Source organism: Blennius ocellaris (genome assembly GCF_963422515.1).
Source record: "Blennius ocellaris genome assembly, chromosome: 21".
Lineage (NCBI taxonomy): Eukaryota > Metazoa > Chordata > Actinopteri > Blenniiformes > Blenniidae > Blennius > Blennius ocellaris.
In genome coordinates this window covers 15,702,891-15,724,942 of record NC_137670.1, presented here as the reverse complement: position 1 = coordinate 15,724,942, position 22,052 = coordinate 15,702,891, and the positions used below count along the sequence as shown (strand labels likewise).

General features: G+C 42.8%; 1 protein-coding gene across 1 annotated transcript in view; it reads left to right on the top strand.

Annotated features, from left to right (window-relative positions):
• The window catches only part of adam12a (ADAM metallopeptidase domain 12a), a gene marked incomplete at its 5' end in the record, with an annotated part of 79,744 nt that overhangs the window by 31,994 nt on the left and 25,698 nt on the right, over positions 1–22,052 (top strand). The window contains 6 exons of the mRNA XM_080516823.1: positions 8,068–8,146; positions 11,965–12,041; positions 14,575–14,761; positions 19,661–19,726; positions 20,224–20,295; positions 20,744–20,913. Coding sequence (XP_080372949.1) covers positions 8,068–8,146; positions 11,965–12,041; positions 14,575–14,761; positions 19,661–19,726; positions 20,224–20,295; positions 20,744–20,913 — 651 coding nt within the window. The remainder of the gene's footprint in view (positions 1–8,067; positions 8,147–11,964; positions 12,042–14,574; positions 14,762–19,660; positions 19,727–20,223; positions 20,296–20,743; positions 20,914–22,052) is intronic.

Sequence of the window (22,052 nt, the reverse complement as noted above, 5' to 3'; positions counted from 1 at the left end):
GACAGGTGTGAACGTGCAGTAAAAGTGGAGAATACCTGCTGGGTTATTCTTCCCCATCATGCACTTTTACTATGACCTTCTCCCTACTGGCTTTTTTTTATTTTTTTAACACTTCACTCACCTTTACTAAAACGATACTTCCAAGTTTTGTTCCCAGGGCATCATTATTTGTGCCTTTAACTGTTGGAGCTCACTTGATTGAAAAGCATAAACACAATTCGCCCCTTTTCTAAACATTTGAAAACCAATTCCAGCAACCAATTCACACTAAACGATGCCCGGTGATGTAAGGTCGCTAACATCACGTCTCTCCTCTTGGGCTTTTTTTCTCTTCTATTTCTTGGTCCAGCGATCACCTTATTTCATTTGATGTTTTTAGCTGCATATTTATAGAAGTACACGTTATCTAAATAAATAAGGGAGATTTGAACCAGCCTCCTCAATCGCTGTGCTCCACTGGTGACACGCCAAATTTTCTGATGTTTTCTCATAACATATCTTATCTGTTGGGGTTCCTTATCAAAAATACTGCCCTTCTTGTGCGAATTGGATGCCTCCATTTGGGGGGGGGGTAAAAAGAAAACTTTCTTTTGATAGTTTTTATATATAGCCTGCAACAATTCAACTCTATCACATATACAATGAATACTTTCACTCTCCAATCATCTCTTTTTAACATGCTTTATTCTCACAATTCTGTCAAAAGGCACATCATCCGGCCCCCTGGGGAGACCCAAAGGAAGCATTCATTCCTTCATAAGATAGATTTTATTGCCGACACAAGACGGCACAGCTTTCTGTCGGTTTTACCACCAAAGATTTTAATTATTTGTTATTGTTGTTTTGAATTGCATGTCTCCAAATACTTTGCAGTATTATATATATATATATATATATATATATATATATATATATATATATATATATATATATATATATATATATATATATATATATTATTTTTTTTTACACTTTATCAGAAATTAGTGTTGCATTTCTGTCCTAATTCCAATTATCTTACCCATTGTTGGGCTGGTATTCATCATCCTGTCTCTGTAATTGGGATCCTGTGGAGTAATCCATCACGCCGACATTGCTCAGAGATGACACTTTATTGATTTCACGGGGCATGCCTGGGCTTAGACACATCAATCTGGAGGTGACAGTGACTGCAATAATTGCGTGCCACCGTTGCTAATGGCCATTCTGTTTGACCACGGCGATGACCAATTAACCAGCCCGGGGATGACACACAGGTGTATGGAATCATAATGAGGCTGTTAAAAGACCAAATGGACCCGCTCAGCGTCAAATACATATAAGAACCTGTTTGCACTTGAAATTGGCCTTTTGACACGACCCAACATCAACTTTTTCTGTGTCTTTTGCCTGTTGAGTTTGCTGCTCGAGTGCCGGCGTCGAAGCCGGAGGCACTACTGAACTGCATGCTCGCTCGCAAGTGAACATGGCAGCTTATATAAATACAGACAAAACCATCTGTTGATTTTCTTTCATTCCGTTTTTTTTTTCTTCATTTTTCTTCCCCCCCCCCCCCCCCCCCCCCCGCTCCTTGAGCAAGACTCATTGGCTGGCACGCTGCAGCAGTCCTGTTCATGACATGCTTCATGAAGGCTGGGAGTTGCATTGGGCTCGGGGTGAGCAGGGGGAATTCTGCTGCTCTGCTCCACTTGGCAGCGGCCTGCAACACTGCCTGATGTCAGACAGATCACAACCAGAAACACTGGCGCTCTTCCCTCGCCGCTGGAAAAAAAAAGGTTTCTAACACTTAGACGGGGTTTTTCGGGGCTTGGGAAGGAGGGTTTTCACCACTGTAGGTTCTCATGCACACAAAGCCCCCCCCCCTTCCCCCCCTACCACCACCACGCTTTTTCCAAGTGAGGCTGGGTTTTTTGCCACATAAAAAGCAAAAGGACATTATTACTACCACATTGCCTCTCAACTCTTTCAGTTGAAATGTTCTGTACTAATTGGAACTCCTAGATTAAGTTTAACGGGAAACCTTTTTCTTTTTTTTCCTCGACGGTGATGATTTCATCTGCTCTCAATGTTCATCTTTACATCTGTTCCAAATAACTTTCTCCTCTAGAATATCGAGCTGCCCGTGGTTCAGGAGCCCAACGCTTAGCTTCTCATTTATCATTGTTAACTGCAGGATTTGTCCAGAAGTCCCTTATTAGGTTGTCTGAATCTAACGAGACATATCGGGGTGTGTGACTGAGGAATCGCTGCACGTTGATCCTGCTGGTACGTCGACGATGGTAATGAAGGCTGTGGTGTCAGCGCACTGGTGGTAGAAAGTCAATTAAGGACATTCAATCACATGGGCCATGCTCGGAGAAGTTGCAGAATTATATATATATATATATATATATATATATATATATATATTTATTTATGTATTTATCCCCCCCCCTTCCAAGCGCTTTCAGTGTTTTTGCAGAATATTAAGTGCTAACCTTTTCCTTTGCTCAATTATACTTACAGTCTGATGTGAGTAAGGAGAGTCCTGCAGAGCTTAATTGTCACAAGCCATTTGTGGCTACGGATGAAAAACACCATATTTTTACTAAAAGTACATGACGCTCACATCACCGCCAGTGATTTTTGCACAACTGATTTTTTGATTATTTTTTTTGAGGATTTTTGTTTTGTCCATGTTCTAACACTAACCACCTGATTAAATTATTTCCTAAGTAAAAGTTCTCCTCTCTTTGGGCTTAAATCAACTCCAGCAATTGATAAGAAATGTCCCGAAGAGTTTGAACTTTGCACCGCACTGTAAACTCCAAAGCAAGAATCAAACCGCCTTATATCTTATTCAATACTTTAACCCTAACCTTTTGCAATATTTAAAATGCATCCCATGTTACATGGTTGATGCACGAGCTCAATATATATCCATCTTCTTGGCAATTTTCTTATCAAGCCATGCACACAAACCTAAAGCTATTCTTTTATTGCTGATTCCTTCAACTCTGCAGCCTCATCTGCCGCTAATTACCGACGCACATTTTGAGGATATGCAGCAATGTTGAAATGATAAAAGAAGCACTTTTGTAATTACGTTCAGGCAGTGGCTCACGTAGTCCACAATAAAGCATGAGTTCAATTAACTCGAAAAGAAAGAAAACATTAAAGAATTAATCATACTTCCGATATTAGAAAAAGAAAAAAAAATCAACTTCACAAAACTTGATGAGTTTGATCGTAATGAGTATTCAGAGTGTACAAAGTGTTTTTATAGCGTCGTCTCAGCTCTGGTGTTTTGGTGTCGCTGCAGATAGGTTGTTAGCGCCGACGCACACGTAGAGCCGTATAACATCATCGGGGGAAAATGTTTCATTAGTTTTTGAAAGTCTCACAATACTTCATCTGCTTGCGATTGCAGAGGTGAATTGTTTGACATTCAGGGGATTTCTTCTTCTTCTTCTTTTTTTTTTTTGGCGGTCACATGAAGGAGTCACCTGACAATCAGACTCCCATTTCCTGGTTGATTGATTAAGCTCCTGCACCAATTCATCAAAGCTGCTTCAATTAATAAATCTCACATGGCCCTCAGTCCGTACGCCTCAGACAAGCACAACAAACACTTGCAATGCACACCACATGTAACGACGACGGAGTTTGCTGATGAATCAGCAGATGGATAAATCTTCCAGGGTTATTACAGTTGTATTTTTCTCTCTGAGAGCTTCACTCAGAAAGAGACGTGTTTACTTTTTTTTTTTTGGAGTTTCATAATGTGATCGTACTCCTTTCAGATTAGACTTTTGTGCAAATCCTGGTGCTTTTCTTTCTGTACAAAGTCAGCCGGAAGAGGCAGACAATGCCGGCTGGAGATGCAAAACAACAAAAATGATAATTCAATGCACAAAAAAACCCCCAAAAAACAGAAGTGACATTTAGTTGCTGCCATTCGGGATTAGCTTGAAGTGACTTTATTGTCCTTCCGCCTGCGTTGTCAAATCTACTGTCAGCCAAAATCCAACTGTAATGTAATTTCAGAAAGTTATTCGAGGACAGTGTCGCAAGATGAAACCGTGACAGCTGTAATTATGTGAACCTTTGTAGCAGATTCGGAGAAGTTGACATATATTCCTTTGTTTCCTGGAAAACGAGTTTATACAACCGTCGTACAAAGTGAGTGACATTTACCTGCGTGCCCGTCGTGAATTTTGTTTGAATATTGGGTGGGTGACGCTTTGTGCGTGGGGAGGGTTGGGGGGTGGGGTGTGAGGGAGTGTGGTGCAGCATTAGCAGGAATGTGTAAGCGTGTTGACTCACAATGCCTCTCCCTCGGCACGCACTCCCTGTCAGTCACGCCGCGGCCCGACCGGAGGCCCGTCCTGTGGGTAATGAATTGTAAAAGAAGGGGTTCAAGCCCTTTATCCTCTGCCTTCCCCTATGCCTCATTAACCTCTCCCTGATTGATAAACAGTGTGTCGGTGCAGCCACGTGGGGCGGGTGGCGTGTCGAGTCAGTCGCATGACGTGGCCGTCGCTCTGTATGGTGCGGAGGCGAGCTGCCTTACAGAAGAGTTTCTGTATGCGTGTGAATGTCGGTGACTCAGTATTTGCAGATGGTATTCATCATTACTCAGTGTTTCTCTGTTTATTATCGTTATTTATTTCTTTTTTTTTGATGATGTTCTAGTTCATTAGGATCAGTTTTAAAGACTTGCATAAAACAACGTTCAAACGCCAACATTGGAAGTAGGTTTTTGGTTCCTTTAATAAGTCCAACTTTATTTGGGTCATTAAAATCCCTTCCTTGCACTTTTAATATCAATGATGAGGCGCTACCCATCCGCAGCCATTATAGTAGTGAAGTTAAATGGATATTATCCGAAATTGCAGCCTTGAAATAAAAGAGAAAAGTTGACATTTTTGACTTCCGACCAACGGTGTGAACAAAACACATGCTGAGACACGTGTTGTGACATATATCCTGCAACGTAACGTCCTCGACGCTGGCGTATGCTGTGCAATACGTAACACAATGCATGTTGGATTATTACAGAGGGGTTTTTGTATCGGCCCGAGAATTAAGCAGCGGCCTGTGGGATGTAATCTCCGTTATGCGCGTCATGTACAGCAAACGGTGAGGAATCAGAGCTTTTATGGTCTCCCACGTCTTGTGTTTGGTCCATTTGCGGCTCTTTGTTCAGACGTGCATCAGCATAACATCTGCAAGCTCTTGGAAACACACTCAGCTCACTCGTTCTGTGCACGACAGGGTGTGGATAACAGAGCTCACTCTTCCAGCGAGAGACCACACCAATGCAGCAAACATACCGGGTTTCGTTTTACCCCAACCAAATGACACAAATGTGAACACACCCTTGGATATGGCTTCTTGCTCTAACTCGGGTAAGTATTGCCTGCTCTGACGCTGGGAAACGAGCTGAACTGCTAATGTGCGAGACGGAGATGTGAGACTTTCTTAATTGTCTCCATTCGGTCCGATCCAGATTAACTGAAATCAATCCAGGTCTGAATGGAGTTGAATGCAGGGGCTATTTGGAAAACTGTCCTTGCTGGTGCAGTCAATAATTCCACCCCTACCCAGGCAATTCTGAGTGACTCAGCTGGAAATAGTAAAAAAAACTGAACACTGTCAAAATCAGAACAAAAAACCGATTCCTTTTGTGCAGAATCTCGTGACCGTGGCAAATGTATTTGTTGTAATCCGCTCACATTTTATCAGATGTCCTGCAGTGACTTCGATTTTATAGCTTCAATTCCTGTGAGTCTCCCTGAAGTGTCCTTGAGGGAGACACTAAACTCAGCCATTCATTGAAAGAGACAAGGGGGGAAAAAAACAAAAAAAAAGAAACATATGGATGACACATGGTCGTTTGCAACATGTTCCTCCATCAGCGAGCTCTTATAAGCAAACAGCAAGGCAGACACATGCACGCTCACACTCACCACACTGGATTGTCTTATTGTGGGCAGATGTTGAGTTTGTGTGTCCAACGCAGAGCACAGACCTAATTAAGACTGAAGAAACACATCATTTTATTTGGCTCTCTCCACTCTTTGGCCTCACTTTGATCCAATGATTATTACCAGCTCTTTGGCTCGGCGGAGGACGAGAGGGCGGGGAAGCATTGTGTCTCATGCTGACAGCTCCCAAACAAAATAACCCCCCCTCCCCAGGTTGTTACAGCTGAAACTCCCAGCTGGGTTGTCAGCGGTGAGGTCAGTAAGAGAATCCAGCTGCCTGCTGGGGTTTGTTCCTCTGCCGTGGATTAGCACCGGCCAACCATCTGCTGTTGTCCTGGAGAGTAATACTGTACATGTGCTCGCTGCGTGTACGACACATGACACTTTAAAGACAGGCTTGTCCAAATAATGAATTCAAAGGCAGACGCTCGTGTTGTAATAATCAACCCAACGGGGGGGGTCCGCATCGATTTCACGCACGATTTGTTGATTTCTGTCCTCTGTTGATCCGCACGCCGCCTGGTTCGGAGAAAGCTGCCGTGCTCTGTAACCTGTGATGCTGTGAAGGGCATCCAGCATACCAGCACAGCTTTTCTTCTTCTTCTTTTTTTTTTTTTACTTTTTGGTGACGGAACAGGATAGGGCAGCACAGCCCAGAGGCTGTTTGGAGCACTCACCTTGTAACGGCTGGACACGGGCTCGGAAAGGTCAGAGGAGGCTCGGGAATCTTTGTGGGCTGCTGTTTCACGGAGGGTTTGGGGCGTTGCTGTGCAGTAAGTGACCAGTGGGGAAATTACAAAGCTACTAAAAACCCAAATCGATGGTGTGGACATCAAATGGCTTCTCCAGAATGTACAAGCTGTGAACTCGATGAGCTTAAATGATCACACAGGGATGTCTGAACATGAAAAATGCTCCACTCTATGTTATTCTCTTGAAAATGTTCTAACGTTAAAGTCAAATGTGTCGTGTCTTTCGATTGCCTGCGCGGTATTTTAGTTATTTTTGAACTCAAAAAGCTAAGAGCAATAAGTGTATATTTTAGTTCAATCAAGAAATTCAAGTCCGTGTGACCAGTCACTGTGAAAATTAATAATTGTGTTAAAGATTCTCCACAATAGCTCCATATTTTGTCAATACCAAAACACATGGGCCATTACCGCGATGCCTAATCCATCCCTGACTAATATTGGAACCCAGATAATAAATGTCGAAAGAACTTGTTGTAAATACCACTACAAATACGTGTTTTTATCCAAGCCAGTCGGTACAATTCAGTCCTCAAAGAAATCCTGGTTACCCAAGACATTACAGTGAAGCCAAATGTTGCTGGACACACGAGCGTGAATTGAAATTGAAGCAACTTTGGAGCAACAACACCCCGTAGGATCTCTGGCGCCCCCTCGAGGGGCTCCTGGTTTGAAAGTGCAGATCTTGGTCTCTGTTGTGATTTCTCGATTACACTCCCTTCATGTAATTTTTTTTTTTTTTTTAGGCTTCACTCTCATCTCGGCTCGATAAAGAGCAGAAAATAACCTCAAAATAATCTCCCGTTGAGGCATTTTGAAGGTTTCTGACACATGTAATCATAGCTTCTCAGATAGTTTCAGCCGCATTTTCTTCCCCATCACATTACTGATTTAAATTACCTGTTGAGATCATATAAACTAAAATACTACTGAATATTGTTATTTCATCAGAAGCTGGAGATACTTTCCACGTGTAACGTCCATCTGCTCATTCCTCGCTCCTGTCTGCTCTCTGAGATCTAATTATTGTTCAATTGTGTGGCACAGAATGAGTTATGGATTATTATTGACTGCTTCTGCTCAGTGTGAGCCCGCCGTGTGAAAATGGTTTACAGGAAAACGTCAACTTCAGCCTTCTCTTGAAAAAACTGTTTTCTTTCTTCATGCCTACAGATGCATGGCTCATATTTTTTGTGTCATCCTAAAGCAGGTTTACGTTTTAAACTTCACCACATTGTTTATACCTGATGCCGCTCCGGCGTAAGATATTGTGATTGATTTTTTTTTTTTGGTTCCTTTTTTGAACCCCTTCGGTTCACTTCTGATTGTTTGTTGTCTTTCTTTCCCAGGGGGCTGTTTGCAAATAACTATACAGAAACCCATTACCTGGAAGATGGCAGTGCGGTCGTAGACCCTCACAACACCACGGTAAGTTTTTATTTGATTTTACTGTTTTCCTCCCATTAAAGGGTGAAATAATAAACTTAGGATCTTTGAGTTTGTGACATTTCCCTCGGTTCCATCTGCCCTGCAGCTTTTATAAACGTAGTGGTTTGTGACTCTCTTCCTCCGGACAGCTTCTGCTCCATCGCGCTAACGTTAAGGTCAGCGGGAAGGTAAAGGAGAGTTGATATTGCAGTAAAATCTCACTTTTCACACCACCTGGAAATAGACAGTCCTGTGCGTCAAAGATGGCTGTGTAGGTGAGTGAGTCCATTTTCGGTGGGCAGATTCATATTTGATGGAATATAAGGCGAGCAGAGGTCAGAGAATAGCCTCCGTTTTAAGGAGCCGCTCATGTATTTAATAATAGATAAGGTTAAAACCATCCTAAAAGTGGTTTGCTCTGCAGGTCTGCCAAGAAATTATTGAATTACTGAACATCTAAGTGCACTTCCAAAGTCACACGGAGAGTGAAATATTCAACACCTATCATTGCTCCTATGAGCCCGGTATATGTGTGGATGCAAATTTATGGGAACTATATATGTCAAGTAATTTGTAATTTATTTTTTTTCCCTCTATCAACTGGAACTCCTAATTAAGGTCAAAGTGAAGAGTTTACACAGAGACCGGCTTTGCCCATTTCCAGTGCCAGTTTTTTTTTCTTCTTATACTTAATGTTTCTTGCCTCAGCATTGTGATAAATGTTCCTCTTACTCATTATTTTCAATTGGATTTCCTCCAGTGAAATATGTCCTACTTTTAAATATTATAGGAAAGCATGTTCCGTGGATCCATAAATATCCCATTACTGAATGACTGTTATTCTGAGGTTTAAAGAAAGAAAGAAAGGATATCACAGTATAGAGTACACCATAATGAATGAGGCGAAAACACGTGGATCAGTTTCTATGGCTGTACCAGCTTGCTTTGTTTCAGCGGTTTGATCATCTGCAGTTTGGGGAAGCAATTACGTGTCTAATTTTTGTTCCAATACCAAGAAAGCATAAAAATAAACATCCTCTGAGGTCTGTGTACAAAAATCCCTCACTGACTTAGAGCTCAAATCCACAAAAGAGGAGATTAATGTAATTTGATACTGTCCAACCCAAACGGCAAAATGAGCCATATTTTCCACTTGAAACTGCCGTGAGACCGAGCTGGACCATCACTGGTGGGGCTCGGCCAGTCGGCCAGGATCGCAGCCATTCCAAAGCATGAAGACAATGGAGGGAGCTGTTAGGCCTGGTCAGCGAGGAGAACCATCCTGAGACACGATCTCATCACTGACCCGGTCTGTTTACGTTTTACACTGTTAACTGGAATAAATATGTTTGATTAGGAACAGTGGACAACATATTTTAACATATTGTTGCAGCAAGATGCTTATTAAAACGAGATATACACACATACACATGCAGTATTCATATTTTACATGTGTACACACACACACACACACACACACACACACACACACACACACACACACACACACACACACACACACACACACACCATCTACACAGATGCGTCTTCTAAGTTATTCAAATCGTCCAGCCAGCCCATCAGTTTGATTTAGTTTCACAGGCGATTTAAGCAGAGCTTATGCACACACATGGAAACATTTGTTTTGTATTGAATTGTTTTGTTTGTCTTTTTATATGTCAATTAACGAAGAAAAAAAGCTACTCCTCCTGTTTATTCACATAAACGCATACATGCCATTGCAAACAATACATATATCCAGTAGATCAACACTCCTATGGGTTATATACCATAACGTATATGATGACTGTGAGAGGCTTGTGTAGATTTTAAAAGACAAACGTCTGCACAACCAGGCGTACCTGGTTGCAGGGCTCATGGACGTCTGCCGACCTCCGTCCCACCTCTCATTCCTCTCTCATGACTCCAGCCGGCTCTTCATGGGAGGATCTCTTTACTGGAAACAACCAGATTTTTTGAGCCTGATCCGTTGTTAATTTATTTGTCCTGTCGACAGGGAGGAGGCTGACATAGTGATCTGGGTAAGGGATCTTGTGGGTTCAGTTGTGTGTCAAAAGCATGGTGCTGTTGGGAGTGACTCCAGTGTGAGTCCCACTCCCTCTGTCTGTTTCAGACCCTCTCTCCCTTTTTTTTACACTAAATCTAAGTCTCCACGTGCAATGCAGTAAATAAGAGCCATGTGTAGTAACAAAAGCCGTCTACTGGGGATACGACCTAAAGAGTTAACTCTGAATAATGAATGCGTGGTTCAGATAAATAATCTAATGTTCACACCGAGGGTTGCCTCTCGCAGTGATCAGGATATTCGTCATTAATCTACTTTGCTTCAGATATGAACGCGTAAGCACTTTTCTCTCCCCTTTCTCTCCGCAGAAACCTTAGAAACAAAAAGTCTATTCATATCCCCTCGTATCAATGCATCACAGTCATGATCTCATCAAAGAAACATGAGGTGGTAGCATTAACTCAGTGTACTAAATCCAGCCCTGCTCCTCCCTGCTAAGCTGAAATTTCGTATTTCTTCTAATGTGCGATTCGCTCTTTGCCCCTTTTCACCCCACAGTGGCTCGTTCTCGCCACCCGGCCCACAGAAGTGAATGCTTGCGCTGCTTTTTGCCCACTCCCTAAGCCCTCGCATATCCCTTCTTTATTTTCTCATTAGTAAACAGGAAATATTTATTTTTGACCGCTTTGGAGGCAACAGAACAACTTGTAAACACGCCGCTGACATATCATCATTGCGGACGTGTTTGAGAAGATATTGCCTAATTATGCACCCAACAGACACCGAGCAGCATTAGCATTCATTTGAAGTTTAGTTTTTTTTTTTTTTGGCAGCGAAATTAATACAAGTCCAAAATTCATTTGTGAAAGAGACTCACTGCTAAGAAGTGAGACCTCTCTGGTTTTGTCACAACGGCTGAACCCTTTCACATTAGTTAGTCATTGAATCCCATTTCAGACATAAATATATTCATAAGTGCAGCTTTAAACGTGGCTCTTTCAAAGCTTTACATGCAAAAAAAAAAACGATACTCTGCTTTAAGCCTCCGCTCTGACGGTGAGATCGCAACGCGTGGTTTTTAGCGAGTTTCAACTTGATCTTGTCCAAAGTGAAACATGGCGGATTATCCGTACAAAACTACTGCGAGGAAACGCTGTGATGCGAGATTAAGCAAGGATTGTCATTTAATACTGGGAACCTATCGAACTGCTGAGCGTGCAAATTCAGCCACCTGGAGAGAGAGAGAGGCTGCAGTTCACTGGCTGCACTTGGAAACGGTGGACGTGGGGTGGGAAACTCGCACGTTTCACTTGTTTTCCAGGACGGGGTGGCAAAACGACCCGTCGGTCAGACCTCACCTGAGTGTTTTCACTCTAAACCAGACGCTTCCTGCCCGCCCTCTTGCTGCCAGGCCTCCTTCAATAAACATGGAGTTAAAAAAAAAAAAAAAATTAAATTTATTCACTTTCTTTTCTCCCACTTGCGGCTTGACAGGTGGTCCATGAAAGTGGGTACCTGGGAATGTGTGTGTGGGGGGGGGGGGGGGGGAAGCAAAGCTTGTGCTGAGAAATGTGAAACGTAGAGTCAGAGTTCAGCTGTCATTAGCCCGTGGTGATGAACCAGAATGGCTCCTGCTTTACCGGGCAAAAGAAAGTTCCCTCACATCCTCATATTTCACAGCCATCACCTGGGGTTGGTGTGGTTGAACTATTCTCAAACTGAAAACTCGCTGGTCCTCTTATTGCTGTCTTGAATTTTAAATCCTCAAGTCCTTTGATTTCTCCTCCCTCAGGCGAACTGCTTCTATCATGGTGAGGTGGAGGATCATGTCAACTCAGATGTCAGCTTGAGTGCTTGTGCTGGGATTAAGTAAGTGTGTCAACCCTCTGTTTGTCAGTTTTGTCACAACAGTCCCGTTGGTCTCAACTTTTTTTCCAACACTTTTTTTCCCCCACTTTTGGTGTCACCTTATAAGGCCTCAGTCTTAAACTGCAGAAGTGGCCCTGGAGCTCAAAGAAATCGTCTCTCCCTCCGTCTCAGAGGAACTCACTTATTTCTTGTCAAATCTCATGGAGTTTCAGGGAAATTCAGTGCGAGACAAGTCACTTGTCTCCATAAGCAAACCGCAAATCAAGGTGAAAGCCCTTTATTGAGACAGATTTCTTTCAAACACGCCACTAATCTGGAAATATTTATGGTATACAATGTGCGTGTGTAAAATCACTCATATAGTTTTTTGTCGATCCAGCCTTTTTTTTCCAGATTCTATCAAGGGAAGTTGAGATTGATTGTTTTGATTCATATTGTGTCTCAGATAAGCAAAAAAGAAAAAAGAAGTTCCACTGCAGTCATGTGCAGGTCTGGTTCTGATTTCGACATGAAAAAAGCCTCAAAATGGGCCGAGACTTAGATGATTGCAAGGTTTTTAGCTACTTACTAATTTAGTCAAACTTTCATCCATCCACCCATCTTAGATATTTGCTGATCTTAGTGTCCCTGGGCCGCACAGTGAAGTAGTGTTCAGCCCTCTCGTCTCGTGGCGAGAATGTGTGTGTGTGTGTGGGGGGGGGGGGGGGGGGTTCTCCGGGTAGTCCGGTTTCCTCCCACAGTCCAAAAACATGCATTTGGGGTAACTCGTCACTCTAAATTGCCCATAGGATGAATGTGGATGGATGTGAGCGTGTGTGACGGTGTTTGTTCTGTGGTGGACTGGTAAACCTCCACCCTGTGCCAGAAAGCGCTGCAGATTGTTGGAGGAAGCTGAAATATGTCTTTTCACACAAAAAAGCAGAGGCAACAGAAGAAAAAAAAAAAAAGAAGTAATTTGACCAGGATGAAATCTTAGGAAGCTGCAGTCTGGGAGTTTGTGGCTTTTGCAGTGAGGTGGGCCTTCCCTGGGAGAGAGTTCGGAGATGTCTTTTCATGGTTTTTTTTGTTTGTTTTTAATCCTTTGTGAAGTCGTGAAGAGAAGAAATAAGTGGAGGTTAAAGCTACAATTTGCGAAATCATCTGATGACTGAATACATTGAAAGTGTCACGAGAATGAATCGAACTATAAAATAAGCTTTGGTGCAGAACCAGAACTTTATCAACAATGTAAACAATATAAAGTATGCAAGACCCATCCATTTCAGGGTTTTTTGATTTTTATTGCCTTGTGAAGCCAATTTCCAAACTCCAGAATACCCCGGCGGACTTGAATATCATAAAATAATCAAGTCCAGGCCAACCGTATCATCCACAATCTGATCAGTCTTTCCCTGAAACGTTTGTTCTGAAACACAATAACTCAAAATGCACTAAGGGCAATAAACTGCACATTAATAGATGCACAAAGAATAACTCGCACATATTACAAGAAGATGTATGACAGTTCATATACTTGCATTGACATCGCAGCTGTGATTAAGTCCCACTCATGCACGAGGTGTAGTTTAACGTCACTGGGTGGCCCACCTTCCAGTAGGAAACCGATTTCAGGAAAAACACTGATATAATTTAAGTTGCATAAAGAATTTTGAGGATTTAATGTAAAGCACTTTGTAACCATGGTTTGTTTTTTAACAAAGCAATATGAAATACGCATGGTTTTAGTCACAAAATCTCTCTTATCATTTCATTTTTCTCAGCAAATGTTCAGTAAATAAGGAGTTCCTCTGCGTTAAGTAACCTGAGCAGACCAGCGTATGTAAGCTGTTGACAAGCTGGAAACTTAAATGCAGTAGGGGCTTTCAACAAGTGGGGAGCGACAGTGTTGGAAACATTCGGTTTGCGAATGTCAAACAGGAGTAATGGCTGCAGCAGTATCATTGGACACCGTCAGAAATGTTTTGATAAACCAGCCAAAAATCTGCACCCTCTGCAGAAAGATTTAACTATTGTGACGCTTTTGCGGTCGAACCCTGGTTAAATATTCTTTTTTTTATTTTTTGTATTTCGCTCTTCCTGCAACCTGTCTGCACAAACAGACAGTTTTTTGACGGAGAGAGCAACACATTGTTTGACCTGCTCTCGCAGACGGTTTCTGGTTTGGTTGGCAGCTCTCAGACGTTGGGAGGAAGGCTGGGTTTAGTGAGAGTTCATGTCATTGCGAATATTGTGCAGATTCTCACAATCTATCCAGACTCACTGCAGGAAGTACTTTTAAAACACGAGAAAGTCCAGAACAGTTTAATGGGATATGCCATGATTGTAGAAATCATCTTGGGATTAAAAAACAAAAAACAAATCCATTGTATCAACTGATGAGCGCATTTCTATTAGGGATGATTTACCGATGCAATAAATCAGTTTTAATTCAGCCAATTGAGCTCAAAATAAAGATTCCTGTTCCTTGCCACATACCTGTTCAGTTTCCGAGCACTTGTTTTGGACCTCTATGAACCTCACCTGTCTTCCGCAGGGGTTTTATATCTCTTGGAGACAGATCTTATGTGCTGGAGCCATGTACTGATCGCTCGGATGGAACGCACTGGATCTACACAGCTGAACACCTCAATCTAGCCCCTGGCACCTGCGGCCATGACTTCAATATATCGTATCCCTCCTCGCATGAAGACGGCAGTCCATTCAGAGCGTTCGGCACAAGGGTAAGTTCATTTACCTCCTCACATGTTTACATGTCCTGCAAGTAAAATGCCTTTTACAGTGTGATTTCACACTCTCAACTTTTCTTTTTTTTTTATCATGCTTCCATTCAGGATGAATGACTGTAAAGATTGGGAAGGAAATGTAATAAAGGTCAACTGAAGTGAAGGGATTTATGCTTCTATGTCTGCGAATGAAATATTTTCTTCTAACAAATCAAATGATGAAATCAGGTGGACGAATAACAACATTTATTTTAGGCTTCACTCAATGTACGTCAGCCATTTTCAGCTTTGCAGAGTCTTCAGCAGGCCAGATTGATTTAATCTGGATGGTTATAAACCAGCCACGGGAGGGAAATCGATAGTGGCCATACCTCTGTGAATGCTCTAGTGAGTATGATCAATATACAGTTTTCATAAACATTTTTCATGGATGGATTTTGTCTACTTATGATGCCGGTGTTGAGGATTGACATTAACCTTTGCACAAAGCCACTGTTATAGTGATAGGCTCTCTCTCTTTGCAGTATTTTCAGATTTGCAACACATTATTGGGTTAGAGCACAGTCGCAGCAGGGTTTAATCCCAGATAAATGCATTTATTTGTGGTAAACAATGTTGTTTTCAGTGGAATTATTTTAAGACCCCTACAATGGATCGCTCACATTCCGTGTCGGCAATTTGCTTGCGCTTGTCTTTTTGTTCACACTTGGGTGTTTCAGTGGGATTTTAAACAACGCCCGCTCTTTGAAGAGACTTTGAAAGGATAAACTTGTGTATGAGCCAGCCACAATGAGAAATGTTTGAACTGATGTTTCTTATTGTAGCGTGAGTCTGACTGGAGAGAATATAAAGAAATTGCTCACCCTTACCCTCATTTGTAGTCTTCATATTGGCAAGTGCCTTGCTTTACATTTTTGAAGCAGCTACTTGTTGAATTATTCACTGGTTCCATCCATCTGATCTAACGGCATCCATTAGCGCTCTGGGTTAGACGGGGAGCAGGGGCGCTGATAAATGCCCGTGGACTGTACTTTGGCTGTTAAGTGGCAACGTTTGCTCCGAGCGTGCGGTCAGACTGCCGGCTCGTACATAAGGCCACCAGCAGGCCCTGTCCAGAATGAAACCGATTACTGTTGAGAAACCCCACTCCACCGATCGCAGAGATAAATCGCATGCGCATGGCTCTGGGGAGTCTCTCACACCAGCCGTGTTATATCTTCAAAGATGATGAGCACCGGCAGGTGGAAAACAGACTCCAGTGATCTCTCGCCGGTGACGGCCGGTGGACAAACATGATGATTAAACCAGGCTGCACAAAGTTCAAACACTCGATGGGTGGGGAAGGAAATCATACTATTATCATGACGCGGCATATTTTTTCTGGAGGGATTTTCCAATCATCTGAAACGGATTTTTTTTTTTTTTTTTTTTTTTTAACTTCTGCAATTATTTCATTAGGAGGAAGATTGAGATCAATGTTGGGAGACGAGCCAAACTTGGGGATGCTGGCTGAGACACTCTCTCAAATATTGACTTTTTATTTATCCATTCATTCTTCTGTGTTTTTTTTTAAAAAAAATTTTTGTCTCTCAGTATTTCATTATGGAGCTTCGCTTATATTGATGATTGCCGTGGCTGTTTTTATTGAAGCCATTTTCATAAACAGATTGTGATTTGCTTGGAGAGAAAAGGAGGGATAATGATTTATCTCCCCTGCTTCGTGAATAAAGTTTCTTCAGCAGTGGACTAGAGCAAAGAAATGCCTCCTACCCTCTCATACATTTAGCTCTGAACTCGCAGTCATGCCACACAGTGAATTATGGTTGACTTTATATGTAGGGCCATCATTTTTACACTTTAGCATAAAAATGAAGTACCCTACATACAGTATGTCTCCAATATGAATATGGGAAATCTTGATTGAAGGAATGAGCCTCCCCCCCCCCCCATTCAGAGCATTCAAAGTCAAACAACACCATTCGATGCACAATCCCACCTTTTTTTCTCACCAACAGACATGATCCGGGGGGGGGGGGGGGGGGGGGTCGAAGTAAAAACTCAAATGATTGTAAAGTGTTGAGGGTGGTCTTGTTTCAACACAAACCAAACGACTTCCCTTGAAAAGAAAAGCCAGTAAAACAAAACAAAGCACTTAAATACAGCTGCTGTTAGTTATCGTATTTCAACAGTTTCAGGATAATGTGCACAAACCGTTTGACCACAATTGCAGGATTTATGTGAAAAATATGTGTGGGGGGGCGGGTTTTTCTGCAAATGAGGGTGTTTTTTGGTTTGTTTTTTATCCGAGGGATTTCAATGTTTGTCACATGTTGATGACCATTCCTGGGAAACATGGTGAACAATGACTTTGAAATGAGAACTCTTGTGAGTATCGAAGAGGAGACAGACCAGAAAGTGAGAACATAAAGTCTTGATCGGCGACGGCGGGCGAGCGCTTACTCAGGAGCACTGAGGTGTGCGCCACCACTTTGATAAGCTCCAGTGTGTCCCTGCTCGAGGGTCTAAAGATAAAGAGGCTTGTTGGCTGAGTGCCCCATATGATGAGAGTCAGATGGATTAGAGAAGGGGAGATGTGATGCCAGCCTCAAAGAAAACTGCACATCATCAACGGGAGCTTCTGCAAATCTCCATTGTTTCTAGTGGCGCGATGGTTCGTCCTGCACTTCTGATGCAGACCAGAACACATGGAGGATCATTTCCGAAGTGGGCTTTCATACATATAGACTGAGGGGAGGTGGGGGGGGGGGGGGGGGGGGTTGGTGAGCAGTTGGATATTAGCCTAAACTAAATTGCAGAGTTCGAGCTTGGAATTTCACTTTTGACATGTGGGAGCTGAGCTGTTTACGGGGGAAAAAATATCTAATCGCAAAAGCCCACAAGGCTAAAATGCCCCACGCAGCAGATTTCCTCGTTCGACTCCCGGCCGGCTGGACCTTTCATTTACTTAGTAAAGGTTGTGGTGCGCTGTGTAAAGCAAGGGCTGGGAAGGAAGGAGGAGGAATAATGTCTTGTTCACGGCATTGCCATTCCTGTGAACTGGAGGCTTTAAACATTTAGAAGGATGTTAAAAAATATATGACGATATCAATAGCGGAGCTTTTTAGTATAAATCTATCGGTTGCAGACACCATCATTTTCCAGTTTCACTCGTGGTTTTATGGAGACAAATGTGCTGTAAAATGACTGTTGTAAATTCAGACATAACTCACTGGATTGAATTCAAGAAGAGGGATGTTCTTCACTGAGTTGACTGAACATCGTGTTCATGTGATTGTCCTCCCCAGTGGCCTCCTCGACACTTGGTAATCACCATAGGGTGCATTTAGAGCACACTGCCCATCCTGGCTTATCTATGGAGGAGGCAGATAAGAGCAGAGAGGATCCAGGCTGCCATGCCAGCAAGGATAAAGAGGCTCAGGTTGAAAGGGGGCCATGGTGGGAAGGCAGAACCCTTAGCCAGCAGGATAGTATAGGATCTGCAAGTGTACGAGGGGAAAGAGAGAGTGTGTGTGTGTGTGTGTGTGTGTGTGTGTGTGTGTGTGTGTGTGTGTGTGTGTGTGTGTGTGTGTGTGTGTGTGTGTGTGTGTGTGTGTGTGTGTGTGTGTGTGTGTGTGTGTGTGTGTGCGCGCAGGTGAAACAGATTCTCGCTCCACGTGTGGTGAAAATGAGTGGGCTCCCAACACAGCATGCGTGAAGCATGTGCTTCATGGCCAGAGGCCGTATTTCTCTTGATGTGGGAATTGACCCAACCTGGCCTCTTTGTTGTTTGACTTTCACCTTAATTTCTACTTTTCTGTCATTCTCCATTTGTCCACTTCCATTTCATATCACAAGATTTATTCGTTTTTTTCCCCCTGAAACAACAAGATAGGTTTGTTTTTTTTTGTTTTTTTTTTGTGTTTTTCAAAATTGAGGGAATGGCCCAATTTACCACTTAGCTTTGTCGGCTGTTCCCCATTCTGACAACATCAAACTCATTCCAATTACGTGGCTAAAACTAGATTCCCCATTCAGTTGTGGTGGAGGAGCATCTTATGTGAGAACTCCATGTTCATGGTCCATGTTGAAATGATTTGCTGTGATGAGCTTTGACAATAGATTCAAAAAAGGAGCAATCAAACAGATTTTTCCTTTTCTTTTTAATCATAGCCAAACCTTTAACGGATGTCAACATAATGTTAGATACTGTATAGCTAATGGAGTCATACAGCTTTAAGATTCTGTTGGTTAAGACGACCACACCTTTGCTGATGTGGTCAAAATTATCCATTGTTTCTTTTAAAGAATTTACTGTCTTTTGAATAGAAACTTGCCTGTGGCTCCGAGTTCCTGTGCTGCAGACATCGGTCTCCAGACCCTCCGTTCCTGTGAGGTCGCCACGCAGACCAGTCCTCGGCTATCTCTTTGAAATTGGAAATGAAAAGCAGGGAGCGCGAGTGTTGGCGCGCTGCACGCCAGCAGTGTGGACAGCGTTGTTTAAAAACAGTGATTTATTAGTTAATAAATGGTTTCCTTGGAGTCCTATCGGAGGCCCGTGTGACCTCCGCCGCTCCCGTCGGGTCAGACGTGAAGAGGAGCTGATTGCTTTGTTCTTGACTCTCGGTTCTGCCGGCTTTCGTGTCGAGTGTAGTTCAGGTGAAAAGCCATGCCGAGCCGCCACCTGCTAAATTTAGGCTGCCCTTTCCACCGAGTTGCAGTTAAGTGCTTCTTCCTAATGTCCTTTTCTCTCCCTCCTCGCTCTCCCTCTCGCTGTATCGCTCTCTCCTCGCTGATTTCTTTTTGTCTCCCATGGTTTATCACTTTGTCATTTCCACCCTCCATTCCCTCTCTCACCGTCTCTCCGTCTTTCTGCTCTCCTTCTCGTCTCTTCTTCAGCATAAGCGACATGCCCAGACGACCACCAAGTACGTGGAGCTGATCATCGTGGCTGACAACAGAGAGGTAAGCAGAGGTCATACGGTCTTGCACACTTCACCTTCCTCATAAATCCCCCCCAAACAAAAAAAAAAACGTATGCTAAGCTGCCCGCTGTCCCCTGGAGACGCCGATAAGATGAGCTGTTGTCCATCTTCATCCTCCTGCATATATAATTTCACCACTTGACTCACAAATGAGACGGCTCTTTCATGTGCGCTCCCTCAACTCTTACTCTCCCAAAGTGTGCAAAGGGACGAAATTGTTTCTCACTGGCATGGGACATGAGGGTCAATGTCATGCTTTCTTAAAGCAGCAGAGGCTGAATAAATGCTTGGATATAAGACAAGGTGGTTGAGGTTATCTCTGTAGCCTGAGCTCTGCTGAGGAGTTCTTTGATGATAGCAGCGGCGTCGGCAGGACTTTTCTTGAGCTCCGGAATACTGTCTGCGGTGGTGATAATAAACACTCTCCGTGGCGAAACACCCCTTTCTCTACTTGCTTTGTTCTGCCTGCTTGTTTAGTTTCAGAAACAAGGGAAGGACATGGAGAAGGTCAAGCAGCGGCTGGCTGAGATCGCCAATTATGTGGACAAGGTAACAATTGAATCAAAAGGCGCATTGCAATGTTGGAATGTGATTTATTAGAGGTCACATCAAGCATGGTGAGAATTAACCGACCCGCGAGCAGAGGCTGATTGGATTATGAATGGATGATCAATTTCATAACTCGACCGAGAAATGTTGTGAAGAGGCCAGTGTAATAGATTGTGCAGTGGGTGGCATTTTAATAAAACAGAAGCCAAATATAATGTATTCATGCGGAAGGTGGCCACATTGATAAATGTTTGAGGATTTGGTCGGAGACCCCGATGATTTGAACTGACTATTTTAGAGCCTTTGGGCTTCATAAGATAATCTCCGGTGAGGGGAGTGACGGAGAAAAAAAATCGCTTGAAGCTCATTCCCTGAAACCATAGCTCTCTCCCTCACCACCCTCCTCCTCCTCTTCCTCCTCCTCCTCCTCCTCCTCCTCAACCCCCAGTTCTACAGGGCTCTGAATATCCGTGTGGCCCTGGTGGGCCTGGAGGTGTGGAGTGATGTGGACAAGTGTCCCATCACTCAGGACCCCTTCACCACTTTGCACGAGTTCCTGGATTGGAGGAAGGTCAAGCTGCTGCCTCAGAAGCCTCATGACAACGCACAGCTCATCAGGTAGATCGCTTATTGTATCACGCAGACGGATCTATTGTGAGACCCTTATTCCTCGGGCTATTAAGGTCACACAATTGAGTTGAATGATCATTTTTGGCATTTTAAATACATGAAATTAAATCCATCATTGAGAAAGTGGTTGTCATTTACTGTTTTTAAGCCACTCGATGGTTAAGGATAATGGAAATGAATATGCAATGACTTCCTTTGCCTCCACCCGTAAACGTGAGCAAACTATAAAAAAATTATCATGAGTGTCTTTTAAGATGGTGATTATGAAAAGTGTTCTTGATTTAAATGACAAAGTGGGTTCATATTGCAGATATGGGTAGAAAACTAAATGAACCGGACACTTTGTGGTTCACAAAAATATATCTGCAGCTCATTAATAATGCAAGTCGAAGAATAGGACGAAAAGTATATGAGATAGGAGTCTGACTTTTTATACAATTAGTCTCGCCTCTTTCATTTTAGAAATGGATTCAGACAAAACAAAGAAAGGAAGCATTTGTTAGACAAACAATTCAGCTGCTGGTGCCAGTGTGATTGGAGCTAAAGCAGAGAAGCGTTTTCAAAGACTTGACAACTGACTAGAGAAAAGGTATTTGTTATGGATTTGCGTTTCTATTTGTTGGCAGGTCAGTACGTTGAACGTTGCTTTTTTGACCGAACAAACCACTTTGTGTAATCTTGTTTATGAGTAACTCTGAATTCCCACTTCTAAGTGGGGTAGTTACATCAGTCAAACTGGGAACTTCCCAATGGAAAAGTTGGACATTTTCAGAAAGAAAATGTTTTTCTTAATGACTTCTGCTGCAATAGACCAACTAGGTTATAGTTTAATTTAATGTAGTGAGTTTTAGCTGAGCATATATAATTATCTATTCATCATATGGACTTTACACGTCACAGTTCTGTTTTATATATATGACTTGGGGTTGTTTGATGTTTTTTTATTTTTTCTATCCACATACTTTGACGTGTCTCTGATTTTTGTAACCGTAAGCTTTTCCATCTACAATAATGCGCCATGGCAACGGCTGAACTCCTCACCATGGCCGAGGACAAACTTGTTGTTCAATAAGGCTTAAGGCAATTTGACGTCTGGGCCTAATTAGAAACCAATGAACTGTTCCCTG